The sequence below is a fragment of the Mytilus edulis genome, chromosome 11 (assembly GCF_963676685.1).
Source record: "Mytilus edulis chromosome 11, xbMytEdul2.2, whole genome shotgun sequence".
NCBI classification, from domain to species: Eukaryota; Metazoa; Mollusca; class Bivalvia; order Mytilida; family Mytilidae; genus Mytilus; species Mytilus edulis.
In genome coordinates, this window is record NC_092354.1 from 17,014,452 (window position 1) to 17,034,143 (window position 19,692).

Below are 19,692 nucleotides of genomic sequence, written 5' to 3' on the forward strand. Positions count from 1 at the left end.
CTTATGTATGTTGAAAGACGTGCATATATAGTATCAAATCATAAAAATACAAATTGTTTAGTCTCTAGGAAATCTTGTAAGATTAGTACCATTGCTATTTTTTCTAAATAGGTGCAATTTGGGTACTCGGTGCAATTTGGGTACCCTTACGTTAGTAGAATTAAATGCATAATGCCATTTTATGATGTCTAGTCATAAAAATCTTACTACCCTATATTACATAAGTCCTTGATAAATAAATAATGCACGCATTTGTTTTGTATCGAATCATTATAATATCTTCACCGTAATTGTGGTTCGCCTGACATAGGAGAAACTTTCAGATAATTTAGGTAGGGGATCTGGAAAGATAACGTTGGTTTCTTTTCCTCCACCTATATTATCCCTGGAAAGAAAAAGTAAACAAAGATGGGAAGACAATGATTATGTTATATTTTACAAACCAGAGTGAATAACATATAGGTAGACTTGATGATGTTTATAACGTGAAAGCCAAACAAGATAGTACTCACTCGTACATACTTATATTTGCTATTTTGAGACGGTTAAATTATGATCGTAAATAATTAAAACGTTCAACTGTTGTGTTATGACAGAGATAAACAAATACATGTATGTATTTATATTTTACTGGTTATGATTGCAAAATTATAAAACCCAGGGGCGGATTCAGCCATTTTAAAAAGGGAGATTCCCAACCCAAGACAAGAAAGGGAGAAAAGGGGGGGCTTACTAAACCCCATTCAAATGCACTGATTGTCCAAAAAAGGGGGAGTTCCAATCCCCAAACTCTCCCCCTGGATCCGCCACTGAAACCAATAGTTTATTTACTGTATATAAGAATATATGACATACATGTATGTTCCAATGAGACATCACAACTTTCCATCCAAGTCACAACAATGTACAATGCCTGAAAATTTAACAATTATCATCATGATTATCATGATTTATCAAAGGTCAAGTAGTCCAAATAATTTGAATTATGACGTCTGGCAAGCGTATTTTATTTTATTCATTTTTTTGGGGGGGGGGGGGGGGGGGGGGGGGGGGTGTTGACAGCAAGACTATTTTCATTGTTTTTTCTGGGACAGCATCATAATCATAATTATTTGGATTTCTTTGACCTATAATCTTGATTACTATAGAATAATCACGCTAATTATTAAATCCAACTAATTTATGACGTCTGAAAAGGTGTACTTTATTTTTTTTTCTATGACAGCTTCTCAGAAAAAAATAACCCAGCCAGACGTTATAATTATTTTACTAAGGTTGAAGAATGCCTTCAGTCATGTCAACACTGAGTCTTGAGCCCGGTAAATAATGTTGACATTAACATGCACAGAGCTCCAGATTAGAATTAACAAATTGGGGTTTTAACTCCTCCATTTTTTATTCAATTGAGTGAAATAGTTTTTCAATTGCATTATTAATTCCAAGTCACCCCTCAAGCTATAACACGAATCGATATTGAATGTGTGTGTTCACTCATCAACTAAAATGAAATATATACTATCATGGATACATACTCTTGAACTAAAAATAAGGTTTTGTCTAATTTTATTTACATAAATCTGTATTTACTTGTCCCTTATTAGAACTTTTGGATTCCTATGCTGACTTCATTTCGTTTTAATTCATTGCTAAGAGTTATATTAAGTCCCGAGAAGTACAAAAAAAATTATGACGACATGGCTAACGCTAATTGGATAAAGACAGTGAAGATCGAAATGTTTTCCTCTCCGTACCTTTAAGAAAAAACATTGCAACTGGGACCCTTTCAACAATCTATTTTCAGAAGGAAAGGACATATCTGATTTTTTAATATTACAAAAATAGATTTATGCAACGACTAGGTAATAGATAGGGGCAAATAACCTACACAATAGCAACTAAAAGCGTTAACAACTCATATTTTTGACAAATAATTGGGTTTGTCTTTGCATGAATTGGGTTTTAGAACTCTGCAATGGGCAATAGACCACTTCCGAGTTATCAGTCACCGGAAAAAACTCGTCAATTATACGTGCCTTTATGGTGTCATTTACAAAATAGAGGGGGTCACCTGTATCTCTGCACTATTAACGCTCATCAAGCGTCTAAGTGATCGTCATTGTGCAGGAATAACTAGAAATAGTTGTTGTTCTGTATGTACTTAATGACAATTCCCTAATGACAGCAGTGCTGATTATCAATTTTGAGAATTCAATTTGCCAAATAATTCGTACAAAATATAATTATAGTTTGCCAACCACTCGTTCAACATTGGAACGGAAGTGACGATGCCCCTAAACTCACAAATGGCGTTCACTTAAACCAGAGTTTTTGACGGAAATGCATCGAACTCGAAAGTTGTCTATTGCATTGGGTTTTGAATTAGTTTTATTGTGTGATCCCGCAAATATGCAGCTTATCTGGAGCTCTGCATGTATCAGCATTCTTGTCCTTTATATGAATAAAGAAAATGTGAGGTATCCATCACTGAGGTAGTAAGATTATGAAAAATGTATGTTTCTTTACATATATTGTATATATAGTTATGGATTCAGAATTATGATCACTTAAACCAAAGATTTGTATAGTGACACTATGCGTGTACATGCTATAAAAATTCTTGCTCAAACATACAAATGTATTATTTATTATTTCAAAGAGAGAATTCAATATCAAAATAGATATGATTATAACATGATATGCATGAGCAATGATCAGTCAGGGATATAACTCTATATGGTTATTACAGGAAAATAACTTACATTTGTTATTGTGGACTTAAAAAACAAAGAACTGTGATAACATATGTTACATGTGTCAAAGGGACAATATAGATCGTTAGTTTAGTTAAAATGTATAAAAGTTCTATTGAATTACTTTTTGCATGAATCCCCTGAGGGGTTCATGCTTATATATTGGTGAGTTTTGGATGTGTCTATAGGCCACTCGATATCTCTCGGCCGGAAGTCAGAATAAAATTCTCGGAACGTCTCGAAAGTTATCGGTAATTTATACAGGTTGTTATCTACGTCTTTGATATGGAATTATATCGATATTTGAAGTGTGAAGACGTACTTTTGGTGGCGGGATAACATTTTATAGAAACATTGTATTTTATCAGGAACTTTTAAATGCCACAGCATTCTATGTGACCAATTGACTTTTTAAACCATTTATTAACTTTTAGTGCGAAATTTTATGGTTTTAAATTGATAAACTTTGTATCTCTGCCAACAAGCATGGCGTCCGACCAATGAAAAAAATGGCCGCCATATTTTGAAAAACATTTTGATTGTCTTATGCTGAGTCCCAAACATACCCATCCATCTACGCTTCATTCATATTATCATTCATAGCGTGTGACTGAATAGCAAATAATAACATTTTCTGTCTGCAGTAATAATAACATTGCTTTTTTCTCGCTTCATGCATATATGGTACACCGCTTCATCCATACAACACTATATAGCTGTGCACGTATAGATAGCTGAAATATATATTTATATATTTAAACATTCTAATCCTAACATCTAGTTCTAGTCATTAAATCTCATCGTAATTACAAGGCTTCATCCTGTAAAATATATATGTCCGAGACAAAATTAGTCAAGTATCTTCAGAGACCTGTTGCACCTGTTAATGATAGTTTAAATTACACACCTGTAATATTATCAGATAGCAAAGGATTTTGTTTAAGGAATCAAATCACCAATCCAGTAGATAGACATATAAAATGGTGGTGTAAGAGTGGCTCCAAAGTCCAAGACAGTTACAGTTGGCTTAACAATAACATTCATAGTAGAATTAAAAATATTGGAAAAATTCACATCTATATTTGGCTAGGCACCTGCAATCTAACCACTAAATGCAAGAAAAAGATAACACTGAACAGTCAAGGAGATCAAACAGTTGATTACATTGTGCAATACCTTAACAAATTTATTGAACTGTTAAATCAATATCCTAGCTCAAAATTAACATTTTTAGAAGTACCAGTATACTCTATAAAAGGATATAATAAATCAACAGATGACAATTTAAACCAGGAATATAAAACCTTAGATAAAGAACTTGAACGCCAAATATTTGTGCTTAATGGCCATATTAGACAATTGAACACCCAACTCAATACAAGCTCGCCTAACTTCTCTATTCATCTGAAGGTTTCCTCGAAACGTCGAACTCGCTCTCGTACCGAAACAGTCCATTACTTCAACTATTCGCTATACAGTGACGGAATCCATCCAAAACAAAACTTGGCATTAGTCTGGCTACGTGAAATCTCCGAGAGAATCAAAACTGACTGCTGGTCATAAACAGTGGAGTTATTAAGAATAGCAACTAAATAACTGCCGATAGTGTTTCAGTACAGTCTGCATGGGAACTCCAAGCTAGCTGTATCTGAACACATATAAAAACAGTTAATATGGCACTAACTACAAAAACTCCTGATACAAACTCTAGTAACAAAGTTATTGATCACATACATGACTCTGACACCATCACAAAATGCTATAGCTTGAATATTGAAAAAGCTTTGAAAAAGAAACTTGATGCTACAAAACGCACAGAAATATCTTATGAAATAACGGGTGGTGGTCTGACCGCTGAGCTTGACGCAATTTCATTTGAGCTTCTTCTATTTGCTTGCAAGACACTTTACAATGACATGTCAAATGTTCGCACTGATATAAGCAAAGATAAAGGTGGCAACATAGTACAATATACATTTATGGTTAAAGATAGCATTAATGGAGGCTATACAATCAATTTATATACAACTAGATGCTCCATGTTAGTCAATGGCAAAAAGACAAATAATTTTATCCATAAAGACCTCGTAAAGATCCATGCAATTATGAGGAATACAAATCTAAATGGTTTAAAAATAGACAAAGACAACCTCAATAAAATACTAGCAGATAAGCTTGAACATATCATAAGCAATGTAGAGGCTAATAATACAACTTCTGTGGACTCAAACTCTGTTAGATGCTTAAAATGTAATCGTAACTGCAAGACTAGGGCAGTACAGTGTATAAATGGCCACTGGGTACATTACTCTTGTGAAAAATTATCACTCACAGAAATTCAAAACCTACCACATATTGACTATTGTTGTAAAACATGTAGCAAGCAGCCTATTACTGTACCATATGCTATCACAGCTGCTGAAGCCTTATTAAGAGAGGAGACAATAGATGATGAAAACTGTCTAGTGTGCAATGATGTAATGACTAATGACAAACAAGCTTGTCCAACATGCAATCACATCTCTCATAACAAATGCTTCAACATAAACTCTGATCAATGTTACAGCTGCCATGCAATAGAAGAACAACGAATTCTAAGTGAGAACCAAACACAAACACAAGTAGAAAATGAAACTACGATCAACCAAGTAACTGACCACCAAACAGATGTAAGTCATGTTGACACAACTACCTCTATGGCAGGCAAAAAGAACCTATGCAATGGTATACAACATACAACACCAACAGCATGTGATAAAGTGAATAACACACCACAAATAATCATATCAGAGAAAGAACAAGAACAACAAAATAAGCAAAAAGAACTAAAGCAACAAGAACTTAAACTGAAAAAACGAGAGGAACAACTACGTTTAAAAGAAGCTGTTGTAAATGATCAATCCAAAGACAAAACAAGGCTATACGACATGTTACATAAACTTGAACCTAGAAATAATGAGCTTGAAAAAACAGTTAAGTCCCTATACCACAAGATCAACAATGAGGACAACACAATGAACAGTAACAATGAAACACGGGAGAGTGATAGGTCAAGCTCAAATTCTACGAGAAGCAACAACAATAGTCTAGCCAATGCTATAAAGGAAAAAGTCTCAGGATATATATTAAGGAAAGTAGACAAAGAAATAGATCATCTTATTAGACTAGAGGAAAATGTAAACAATACTCCTGCTGAAGCATACAACTATGGATATCAAGGCTATCCCTCTACTCCAGCTCATAGTCAACAAGACATTTACTATAGTAGTCAACAGCAGAATTACCATTATCCCTATTACCAACATGATAACTGGTCATACAACCATCACTACTATCCTGATTGTAATGAATATCAATATAGCAACAATAGCAATCTTATAACTGTGCAATTACAACAAGAAACAGGAAATATTGATATAGAAAGGAACCAATCACAACAACAGAATGAAAGAATCAACAAGCACAAACCCAAAACAACTCAGATCTTTCCACATGACCATAATATACATACAACCCGTCATTCAGAAACTGCACAGTATAGCTTTACAGGATTAAACAAGTGCGATACTACACTTACCGAGGGACAACCTATTTATTACAGTGATCATAGCAAAAATCAGAAAACAAATTCAGAACATTTTTTATACCAAAAAAGCCTCAGACAGCCGCCATTTTGACTAAAACTAAAAGTAGCAAAGATGAAAATATAGATGTAAATAGTAGACAGTGCCTGAATGTTTTATCTTTTAACTGTAAAAATGTAAATACTTGTGGACTATTATTTAATGATGTTAATAAAATTGCGGATATATGTTTGCTACAGGAAACATGGTTATTCAGTTGTCAAATGGATATGCTTAATGAATTGAACCAAGAATATATTGGAATTGGTAAAGCTGTTGACTCAAAAGATCCAATTCCACCAACGCATATGCCTAGAGGTCACGGAGGTGTAGCAATCATGTGGAAAAAACAACTTGATAGCTATATAACACAACTTCCAGATGGGAACGAACGTATACAATGTATTGAATTCAGTGGTGCTGAACCACTTTTAATCATATCAGTATATCTGCCTTGTAAGGGGTCATCAGACAGTATTGAAGAATTTCAGGAGTGTATAGATCTACTGCACGAAATATATTCAAAATTTAAAGATACTCACAACATACTGCTAGGAGGAGATTTAAATGAAAATGCAAGCCAATTTTCCAATAGTAAAAGATCAAAACATCTTCAGGAATTTATGAAAGAACATAATCTTTTAACTAAAGACCTAGGTCCAACTTTTATACACCCAAATGGCTGCGACTCAACTTGCATTGACTTCTTCTTATATAGCGAAAATTTCAGCAGGAGTATTGTTAAAATCATCAAGCTTGAAAACATACCTGGAAACATTTCAGACCACTACCCCATCGTAGCAAGAATTAAATATGAATATTGTATACACAATAAATCTAACAAAAGGATATGTTCGACTCCGAAAATCAACTGGGACAAAGTAGATATTGAGAAATATAACTCAACAATAGAAAATGGCATATTAGAACTGAACAAAAACCTCCAATCTATACAGGATATTGAACATGCTTATATAGACTTAAATCAGCTACTAGCCAAGGCGGCATCTACCTCAGGACCATCCAAACAAATAAGGAAGAAGAAACCAAAACTACAAGTTATGACACCAGAAATTCGTCAAGCAATAACTGACAAGAAGAATGCATACTATAATTGGAAACAGAACAACCGACCTAATGATCCCAATAATCAGTGGTTACAGAAGAAGAAAGTAACAACCTGTAACCTTAGAAAAGAATGCCGACTAACACTAGCAAAACAACAGCTAGAAAGGAAAAGCGAACTGATTAATGCCAAAAGTAACAACTCCAATTTATTTTTCAAACTTATCCGACGTCAAAGAGGAAGATTTGGAATGCATATTGATGAGCTAAATGTAAACGGACAAAAATATAATACAGAAGGAGGAATATTGGAGGGTTTTAGAGAACACTTTGCAAATCTTGCTAAACAAAGTGATAACAGTCAATTCGACCAAGCATATATTGAGCAGGTAGACAATGAATATGCTACTATCATAGATATATGCAAACATGACTTCAGGCATATTCCAGTAGAGAAGCAAGAGATCATGAATGCCATTAAAAGTCTTAATCGAAACAAATCCCCGGATACCTATGGAGTCACTGCTGAAAATTTAATTCATGGTGGAGAAATACTTGCCTCATATTTACAAACTCTACTAAACAGTTCTTTTGAATTCTGCTTTATACCCGATATTATCAAATTTGGAATATTAACACCAGTCTTCAAAAATAAAGGCAACAAGAATGACGCAAAAAACTATAGAGGCATCACAATAACTCCAACTCTATCAAAGATCATAGAAACAGTACTTAAATTTCGCATCAATCCCAAAATTATATGTATACAAAATCCACTCCAGCGAGGCTTTACCAAGAATGCATCTCCTTTATATTGCTCTTTAATTATGGAGGAATTTCAACGAGAGAACAAAGATCTGAAAAAAGAAACAATATTTGTTATGCTAGATGCTAAGTCGGCCTTTGACGTAGTAAAACATTCGAGCCTTATACGCAAATTATTTCACATGGGACTCACACCGCAAGAAATACTCATGATTGATGATCTATATAAAAATGCAAGATCCAGTGTCAAATTGAACGGTGAACAATCAAATGCATTTAATATTGAACAAGGTGTCCGACAAGGAGGTACTCTTAGTGCCGACCTTTACAAAGTTTATGTAAACGATCTATTAAACGAAATATGTAACACTGGGTTTGGAGGACATATTGGAACGATCAACTGTAGTGCGCCTACTTGTGCTGATGATCTTACCATAACTAGTAATTCTCAGTTTGAAGCACAAATACTAGTCAACATAGCTAACGATTACAGCAAAAGAGAGTCATATATAATACAACCTACTAAAAGCGTTGTACTGCCTATCCAAACCAACACCAATGCCCATAATGATATGACACTTCTTATGGATGATAGGGAAATGCCTACAGTTGATAAAACCACACATGTTGGGATACAAAGATCGAACTGTAACACACAACTAGTAACTGCGGAGGAAAACATTAAGAAGGCAAGAAGAGCTTTATACAGTTTAATGGCAAGTGGCTTGCATGGAGAAAATGGACTAGACCCATCCACATCTATATCCACCTTCAGAACATATGTTATGCCTATCCTACTATATGGACTAGATGTTGTAATGACCAACAGCAAATCTTTGAAAATATTACAATCTTTCTACAAGAAAACGATAAAGCAAATATTATCTTTACCAATATCAACTGCAGACCCGGCTATATATTTATTATCTGGATTACTACCCATAAATGCTGAAATTGATATAAAAATTATAACTTTACTTGGAAATATTCTATGTTCTGACAAATCAACTGTTGAATGGAAAATAGCAAACCGTCAATTGAAAATTAAATCGTGCAAAAGCAACAGTTGGTTCATAGATGCAAAGAAAATTTGTTTTAAATATCAACTAACAGACCCAGTAGAATTTTTGGATACAATAACAACAAAAGAAACATGGAAAAGAAGCATGGTGAATAAAATTAAAACATACTGGCATAGAAAGATCTTGGATGAGAAAGAACATTTCAATAGCCTACAATATTTATCTCCAATATACAGCCTTGGTCATTGTCATCCGTTGATCAGTATATCTACTTCTGACCCAAAAATAATACAAAAATTGCCACCACGAGTGAAAATTGCAACAGGGGTATACATCCTACAATCACAAAGAGCCAAATATAACTCTAATGCAGTGGACCCAACATGTCAATTATGCAAAAATGGAGAAGAAACATTATCCCATTTCCTGCTTACTTGTGTAACTCTAGATGCTGTAAGAAAACCCATATTGGAAAAAATAGTGAGAACTGCTGGTAGAATTTTCTCTGAGAGCAACAGACTCAATAACATTGAACTACTCCGATTGATTTGTGATCCTTACAACTATTGCAAAAATAACAGTGATCAAATATTTGATAATATATCAAAAATTCTTGAACCTCAATGTAGGAAAATGTTACACCTACTCCATACAACAAGATATAGACTTCTCGGTCTGGATACTAAACAACTCAAAAAGAGGAGGAAAGTTTAAGACTATTAGTTAGTTATATATAATTGTATATAATTAAAGTGTTATGTAAGTGACTCAGCATAAGACAGTCCAAATTATCACTTCTTATTTAGATAATTTTAGATTTTAAAATTGCCTATTGCGTATAGTATAAATTGACATTTGTGTATATAATATTCCGGTGGATGGAACCATTATTTGTGTGATAATTATATATATATTCGTGGTGGTGGATGTCACTCCAGCTATAATTGGAGGTGTGCCTTGACTGGCAGAATTTATTATACAGATGGCCCTTGACGACGCAATTATATTTGTTTTTAAAACAACCACTGTACACCGTTTGTATCTGGGTCAATTATAACGTTGTATTGTCTGTTGTCTTGATAACATGTAAACTAATTATGTTTGAAGATTTAACCACGGGAATCGCTGTGTATTTCATCATAGCCTTACGGGAGAGAACATTCTGGTTAAAATATTAATATTAGATCGGAAAACAGAAAGATAATATTCTTATCAATCAGTATCAAAGAAATATATACAAATTACATACTGTATTTATGTTTTCTTTTAGAAACTAACAATGATTGAAATCAGAATATTTTCACAGCTGCAATTAAGAAATGAAGTATTTTATATATGACGAGATACTCTGCTTTGGCATTTTTGAATATTCATTTGTAAAGGAAACAAAAAAAATGAATCTAAATAAATTCTTACATCCTACAAAAAAATTGATTATAAACAATAATCATTATATTTCTACGTTAATTATTTCATACCATTTTAGTTTTTAGGTTTTTTATTTATTACCTATATTTTTGTATTGTAATATATCCATTAAACGGAAAGTAAAATATATTTTTTTTTTTAAACGGTCGTGAATAAAATACTTGTGTGTTCTCAATTCATAAAGAATGATTTTAAATCCTTGCAGCTCACAACAACCGTAAAAATAGTTTACAATAATCACAACAAAATTTAATTACAACCATAATGTTGATTATTTTATACTGTTTAAGTATGGATTTAGAAGTCTTTGCTTATATTTTGTATAGTAATATATTCACATAGTGGAATGTTAGAATTTAAAAAATCGATAAATAAAATGTCCATCCGTAAATACTTGACGTTCGTGTTCATAGATATTATATATATTCAAAAGAATTTGAAAAAAATACTAACAGGAATGTTAGTTTATTATAAAATTTTAACTCAATTTTCGTTCGTATGTTTTAATAGTTTAACCTTTTAGCATCTACATATTTGTACTATGGAACGGTTCTGAAATTTGTATTCATTGTGTTGACCAACTATCCTACACGTCTAGATTCATTCACATTATAGATCACATTTCAAAAGCACACTATCGGTTTGCGTTCTAAAAAAATCCGGATAAAATGTCAATGAATCCGGAGTCAAAACATTTAATGTAGGCCGTTTGACATTCGAATTCGAAAATATGTGATGACACAAATGCGTATTCTTTTCCTGAGTATCAGTGAGATGCTTTCTATTTACTATTTCGTACGCTAAAAGATTATTTTCATGCAATATTATTAAATTCAATCGTGAAAGCTTATTTTCGTGTTCGTTATTTAAATTCAGAACACGGCAGAAAGAGTTTTACATCTGACTTTCAAGCACGGTCATCATTACTAATTCTGACCTCGAGTTGTTTCTCTTTTGTTTCTTTTTTGAGTCACTGTCCTATTATAAACTTTGACCTTTACAAAAAGCTAAGAATAGATTCCTGAACTTTTTAATATATATTTAGCCTTTTAACTTTTTTCATTCGATCGTCAATGATGTTTTTTTGTAGACTTAACTCGTGTCTGGCATACATCATTTTAATTCTGGTACTTCTTATACGACCGCAAAATTTGAAAAAAATTTCGTCGTATATTGCTATGAGGGGGAGGACAGGGGGGTACCCTTCTCCCTTCTCCCATCCCTCTTCTCCTTTCTCCTATCCCCGTTCTCCTTTCTCCCATTAGAATAAAACATCTCCTTTTGAGATATTTTTTCTTGAAATATTAGATCATTTTTTAAAAGGAGAGATATTTTATTTTTTCTCCTTTCCGTCCAACTTTTTCTCCTTTCTCCCAGCCTTCCTCTCCTTTCTCCTACCCCCTTTCTCCTTTCTCCCACCCCCTTCTCCTTTCTCCTACCCCCTTTCTCCCCGTCTCCCTTACCCCTGTCCTCCCCCTCTGCTATCACGTTGGCGTCGTCGTCTGCGTCGTCGTCGTCGTCGTCCGAATACTTTTAGTTTTCGCACTCTAACTTTAGTAAAAGTGAATAGAAATCTATAAAATTTTAACACAAGGTTTATGACCACAAAAGGAAGGTTGGTATTGATTTTGGGAGTTAAGGTCCCAACAGTTTAGGAATTAGGGGCCAAAAAGGGACCCAAATAAGCATTTTCTTGGTTTTCGCACTATAACTTTAGTTTATGGTAATAGAAATCTATGAAATTTTGACACAAGGTTTATGACCACAGAAGAAAGGTTGGGATTGATTTTGGGAGTTTTGGTTTCAAAAGTTTAGGAATTAGGGGCCAAAAAAGGGCCCAAATAAGCATTATTCTTGGTTTTCGCACAATTACTTTAGTTTTAGGAAATAGAAATCAATGAAATTTAAACACAATGTTTATGACCACAAAAAGAAGGTTGGTATTGATTTTGGGAGTTAAGGTCCCAACAGTTTAGGAATTAGGGGCCAAAAAGGGACCCAAATAAGCATTTTTCTTGGTTTTCGCACCATAACGTTAGTATAAGTAAATAGAAATCTATGAAATTTAAACACAAGGTTTATGACCATAAAAGGAAGGTTGGTATTGATTTTGGGAGTTTTGGTCTCAACAGTTTAGGAATAAGGGGCCCAAAGGGTCCAAAATTAAACTTTGTTTGATTTCATCAAAATTGAATAATCGGGGTTCTTTGATATGCCGAATCTAACTGTGTATGTAGATTTTTAACTTTTGGTCCCGTTTTCTTATTGGTCTACATTAAGGTCCAAAGGGTCCAAAATTAAACTGAGTTTGATTTTGACAAAAAATGAATTGGTTGGGTTCTTTGATATGCTGAATCTAAAAATGTACTTAGATTCTTGATTATTGGCCCAGTTTTCAAGTTGGTCCAAGTCGGGGTCCAAAATTAAACTTTGTTTGATTTCATAAAAAATTGAATAAATGGGGTTCTTTGATATACCAAATCTAACTGTGTATGTAGATTCTTCATTTTTGGTCCTGTTTTCAAATTGGTCTACATTAAAGTCCAAAGGGTCCAAAATTAAACTTAGTTTGATTTTAACAAAAATTGAAATCTTGGGGTTCTTTGTTATGCTGAATCCAAACATGAACTTAGATTTTTGATTATGGGCCCAGTTTTCAAGTTGGTCCAAATCAGGATCTAAAATTATTATATAAAGTATTGTGCAATAGCAAGTCTTTTCAATTGCAAAGTATTTCACAATGGCAAGAAATATCTAATTGCACAATATTGTGAAATAGCAATTTTTTTTAATAAGAGTTATCTTTCTTTGTCCAGAATAGTAAGCAAGAAATATCTAATTGCAAAATATTGTGCAATAGCAAGAATTTTTTTTAATTGGAGTTATATTTCTTTGTCCAGAATCAACTTAAATCTTTGTTATATACAATATACAATGTATGTTCACTTTTTACTACCAACTGAAAAATTAAAATAATCTTTACCATTCAGTGATAACAAGCAGTTTTTTTACATCTTAATATTTTATGATGTATTTAAATGAGTACTTACCCCAACCGTTCAGGGTTCAACCTCTGCGGTCGTATAAAGCTATGCCCTGCGGAGCATCTGGTTTGGTTTTGGTACTATTGCAGTTTGAATATTTCATAATTCACATGGCTACAGATAGGGTCATTAACCTTGATATATTTCTGGTAACGCATTGATCATACATTATTGACTTTTGTTGGGAGGCAATCGTCCCCTGTTTATACGACCGCAAAACATATATTGGTATGACGTTGGCGTCGTCGTCGTCGTCCGAAGACACATTTGTTTTCGCACTATAACTTTAGTTTAAGTAAATAGAAATCTATGAAATTTAAACACAAGGTTTATGATCACAAAAGGAATGTTGGGATTGATTTTGGAAGTTTTGGTCCCAACCGTTTAGAAATTGGGGGCCAAAAGGGGCCCAAAATAAGCATTTTTCTTGGTTTTAGCACAATAACTTTAGTATAAGTAAATAGAAATCTATGAAATTTAAACACAAGGTTTATGACCATAAAAGGAAGGTTGGGATTGATTTTGGAGTTTTGGTCCCAACAGTTTAGGAATTAGGGGCCCAAATAAGCATTTTTCTTGGATTTCGCACCATAACTTAAGTATAAGTTAAGTAAATAGAAATCTATGAAATTTAAACACAAGGTTTATGACCATAAAAGGAAGGTTGGGATTGATTTTGGAGTTATGGTCCCCACAGTTTAGGAATTGGGGGCCCAATGGGTAAAAAATTAAACTTTGTTTGATTTCATCAAAAATTGAATAAATGGGGTTCTTTGATATGCCAAATCTAACTGTGTATGTAGATTCTTCATTTTTGGTCCTGCTTTCAAATTGGTCTACATTAAAGTCCAAAGGGTCCAAAATTAAACTTAGTTTGATTTAAACAAAAATTGAATTTTTGGGGTTCTTTGATATGCTGAATCCAAACATGTACTTAGATTTTTGATTATGGGCCCAGTTTTCAAGTTGGTCCAAATCAGGATCTAAAATTATTATATTAAGTATTGTGCAATAGCAAGAAATTTTCAATTGCAACGTACTCAGCAATAACAAGAAATCTTCAATTGCACAGTATTGTGCAATAGCAAGAAATTTTCAATTGCACAGTATTGCGCAATAGCAAGAAATCTTTAATTGCACAGTATTGTGCAATAGCAAGTATTTTCAATTGCACAGTATTGCGCAATATCAAGAAATATCTAATTGCACAATATTGTGCAATAGCAAGAAATTTCAATTGGAGTTATCTTTCTTTGTCCAGAATAGCAGTTGAATCAACTTAAATCAATGTTTTATACAATATACAATGTATATTCACTTTTACTACCAACTGATAAATTAAAACAATCTTTACCATTCAGTGATAACAAGCACTTTTTTACATTTTGATATTTTATGATGTATTTAAATGAGTGATTATTGTTGCAAACTCCATTAGAAATTTGAATTGAGATCGGTTTTGGAATAAAGGATAGGGGGATGTGAAAAAAAAATTGGGGAGGGGGGGGGTTCAATTTTTCTCATTTGAAATTTCATAAATAAAAATAAAATTTTTCAAACATTTTTTTGAGAGGATTAATATTCAACAGCATATTGAATTGCTCAAAGGCAGAACAAAAATTTTAAGTTCATTAGACCACATTCATTCTGTGTCAGAAACCTATGCTGTGTCAACTATTTAATCGCAATCCAAATTTAGAGCTGAATCCAGCTTGAATGTTGTGTCCATACTTACCCCAACCGTTCAGGTTTCAACCTCTGCGGTCGTATAAAGCTGCGCCCTGCGGAGCATCTGGTTTATATCTACATAACTTTTTATACAAATTGGTTATTTTGAAGGTGTATTCATAAACTTCTGAATAAAGAAATTCTTCGGCAAAACTGAGTTTCCCTGTAGAATGTTTAAATTGATTTAAGAAAAGTTAGGAAATCCTTGAGATGTTTTATGAGACCAAAATAAGTCTCTTCATAAGAGGTCCCAGTCAATTGCATGCCACAGGTTTCACCGCATACAATTTCTGCCATGAGTAAAGACAGCTTCGAATACGAGTTGAGAATTTTATAGGCATTCATTTAGGAAACAAAATTTAAAGATATGATAGATAAAATGAATGCACAATTCCAGATTATAAAACAAACTGAGTGCATAAATTTATATTGCGATAGGTTTGTGAAATTTGCATTTATATAAGTCATCCGGTTAGTAGAAATTAGGATTTGTCAAAGGGTTATAATCGGGAAAATTATGAACATTCCCAAGTTATAAATAAAAAAGTCGAGCTTTAAAATAACTATTCAAATAGAAGCTGTAAATATATACTTTCAACTGGCTTCTTCTATTCACATTCAATTATTTCAATTCAAAAGTAAACACAAATTCAGCAACGATCATTGATGACCCGGCAGTCAGCGGTCTAAGGTTCATGTATTGCTTTTCTTTTTTTAAAGAAAGCAACTTGTTTCTATATGCTTAACTATTTAAAGATATAACAGTTCATAGTTTGCCAATTTGCATAGTACACCGATATCATGTATATGTTATTACAGAAAAAATATGCCTGTAAATAACTAAAGGGTGTTATCACAGCTTCTCTATATCACTTCAAAGCATTTGCTCAGACATACATCATGCTTAATTACAATGTAGTTTAATTTATTGTAAGAAATAATGACCAGAGTATGTAATGAGGTTCTGTGCAAGTTTCTTAGTAATTCCCAAGTGTCTTATATAATAAGTTACATTCCTTGTTATCACAGCTTAGTTTATCCCTTAATAGCCCTGACTCATTGATTTACCATGGTCCATCAAAAATGTATAAATTTAATTAAAAAATTAGTTATCAAGGCTATGCATTTAGTTTCTGCGCAAAGTCTCAAGAGTTCCCTAGAGCCCACTATAAATGAAATAATTTTACAAATAACAAGCATATGTTATTACAGATTTAGAAAATTTAAGGTGAAAGTGTCTGTAATAACACGCACAAGTTATTCCCTGGAATTGTCAACGTATATTTGTTCCACCCCTACAGAAGTTTCAGTGGAAACTTTATTATAAACATTGTCATAATACCTGTACCTGTCGGAACAAATATTCTATACTATTTATTCCGTTAGGAACATCTACTGTAATATTTATTCCTGTAGAAATAATATTCTAGAATAATTTTTCCATTTGGATGTCATATTATGAAGGAACTTTTATTCTGTGACAGAATAACCCTATAGAGTTATATCTCTGACTGATGATATTATATGTGTAAATTGTGGAACTATTATACTCCCAGGTAAATTGCAGAAAGGTATCAAAAGGTTTATATGTCTTTATATGTGTTTGTTCCTTACAGACAGAGTTGTACAAGAACACACATACTGGAGATAAACATTATCAATAAGATGTCAGAGGGAGGAGAGGATTTAGTCACAACCAATGGTACTCTACAGGGACACAATATGAATAAGATGTTAGAGGGAGGAGAGGATTTAGTCACACTTAACGGTACTCTACAGAGACACATAAACACACAGGAAGATAAAACACAACATAAATGTGATGTCTGTGCTAAAACATTTAGTCGAAGAGGTAACTTAAAGAGACACATGAGTACACATACGGGTGAAAAACCTTATAAATGTGATGTCTGTGCTAGAGAATTTAGTCAAAGGGGTGATTTAAAAAGACACGTAAGAACACATACTGGTGATAAACCTCATAAATGTGATGTTTGTGGGAAAGGGTTTAGTGAAAATGATAACTTACAGAAACACATGAGAACACATACTGGTGATAAACCTTATAAATGTGATGTATGTGTTAAAGAATTTAAACGAAATGATGACCTAAAGAGACACTTGCAAACACATACTAGTGAAAAACCTCATAAGTGTGATTTATGTGATAAAGGATTCAGACAGCTTCGTTATTTACAAAGACACATGAGAATACATCATGGTGACACACCTTATGAATGTGATGAATGTGGTAAAAGATTTAGTGAGCAAGGAAGTTTAAAGAAACACATGAGAACACATACAGGTGTTAAACTTTTTGACTGTGATGTATGTGGTAAAGGATTTATTGATCAAGGTAATTTAAAAACACATGCAAAAACACATACAGGTGACAAACCTTATGACTGTTGTGTATGTGGTAAAGGATTTATTGATCAAAGAAGTTTACAAAGACATACAAAAACACATACAGGTGAAAAACCTTATAACTGTGATGTATGTGGTAAAGGATTTAGTGAGAAAAGTAATTTACAGAGACACATGACAATACATACAGGTGACAAACCTCATGAGTGTGTTCTCTGTGATAAAAGGTTCAGTCAGCTTGGTCATTTACAGAACCATGTAAACACACATACAGGTGACAAACCTCATATCTGTGTTCTCTGTGATAAAAGGTTCAGTCGGCTTGGTCATTTACAGAGACACATAGGAACACATACAGGTTACAAACCTCATGAATGTAATGTGTGTGGTAAAAGGTTTAGTGAGAATGGTAGTTTGAAAAATCATATGAGAATACATACTGGAGATAAACCTCATGCGTGTGATGTATGTGGTAAAAGGTTTACTCAGCTTGCTGGTTTACAAATGCACATGAGAATACATACAGGCTATAAACCTTATGACTGTGATAAATGTGGGAAAGCGTTTAGTTATCATAATAGTTTACAGATTCACATGAGAACACATACAGGGGTTAAACCTTATGACTGTGATATATGTAGGAAAGCGTTTAGTCATCGTAATAGTTTACAGATTCATATGAGAACACATACAAGTGATAAACCTTGCGACTGTGGTGTATGTGGCAAATGGTTTAAACGACTTGACAGTTTAAGGATACACATGAGAATACACACTGAGGATAAAGCAGATAACAAACCCGTAGATATGTGAGGCCACACTTAAAAATATTTGGTTTGCCCAAACCCTACCCAAAGGTTGAGACAGTGGGTAGATAGGTAGGCATTTCCTTTTGTTTTCAAAAAAAGAAATTGAAGTATCAGATGTTTATTAGTCTTCATGCCTTTTATATGATATTTGATTAAAAAAAAAATCTTTAAATCAGGACAATAAAAGAATTTGAGTAGGCAGCTTTTTTCTGGGTAGGTAGCGTTTGGGCAAACAAACCTTAATATTTAATATGGCCTGAAGTATTTGTGTTGTATAATAATGGAAACTGATATATGAATGGAAACATATACCTGTCATTTGGTGTGAGGTTTATATTATGGGCCAAACAATATCTGAAATGATGACTCATTGCTCATAGAGATGTATAAGAACACGTAGATAAATCAGAACACATAAAGATAGTCTTTAAACTGTGATTTCTGTATATTGATAATGAAAAGGTTAAAGTTGAATTGTACTTAGTATACCATGGTATACATATATATCATTGTATATTGTTAACCAAATGAATGTTATTTCTTTGTTTTAAGGATCATATCCATGAAAGTTCATCTGTGAATTTATCTATATCATGTATTATATTAAAACATTAATAAATTGTAATATGACAATGACATGTCGGGAATGTTTGTGGGATAAAACTTAAAAAGAAGAATATGTGGTATGATTGCTAATGTGACTACTCTTCACAAATGACCAAATGACACAAAAATATAAAAAAGCTATTGAAGGTCATCGTATGTTCCTTCAACAGGGAGCAACGTCAATACCGCAGCCATCCTTGAAAGGCCCCGGAATGACATATATAGAACAATTAAGAGAGAAAACTAACCGACAACTTTATGTACAAGGTCTGTCTCTCAAATACTGTAAACTGTAGTATAACTATATGTGGTGTATGGAATGACTGTAATGGGTACAGGTTTGTATAGCAGGTCTCATCCGATATTGACCTTAATATTATCATGGTTCATTGGTCAGTGTTAAGCTTTTTGTGTTTTGGTCTGTTTTCAAGTATTATAACCAACAGGTCAACTATAATTGGTGTATGGAATGATGGTTAAGTATG

At 33.2% G+C, this 19,692-nt stretch overlaps 1 protein-coding gene across 2 annotated transcripts; it reads left to right on the plus strand.

Annotated features, from left to right (window-relative positions):
* Positions 1-355: 355 nt before the first annotated feature.
* On the plus strand, positions 356-19,234 carry LOC139495244 (zinc finger protein 569-like). Of its 2 annotated transcripts, none has more exons than XM_071283511.1 (2): positions 356-462; positions 17,042-19,234. In XM_071283511.1, exon 2 carries the CDS (start codon positions 17,091-17,093, stop codon positions 18,603-18,605), a length of 1,515 nt encoding a protein of 504 aa, XP_071139612.1. In that variant the 5' UTR covers positions 356-462; positions 17,042-17,090; the 3' UTR covers positions 18,606-19,234. The 2 variants fall into 2 exon arrangements, with proteins under 2 accessions (XP_071139612.1, XP_071139611.1); XM_071283510.1 differs by having other exon boundaries at positions 358-612.
* Positions 19,235-19,692: the final 458 nt, after the last annotated feature.

What these genes read in the sequence shown, in the direction of transcription:
- LOC139495244 (XM_071283510.1), top strand. Translation starts at nt 590, where the DNA reads ATGACAGAGATAAACAAATACAT. An exon ending in ACAGAGATAAACAAATACAT is followed by an intron (nt 613 to 17,041) that starts GTATGTATTTAT and finishes TGTTCCTTACAG; the next exon opens with ACAGAGTTGTACAAGAACAC.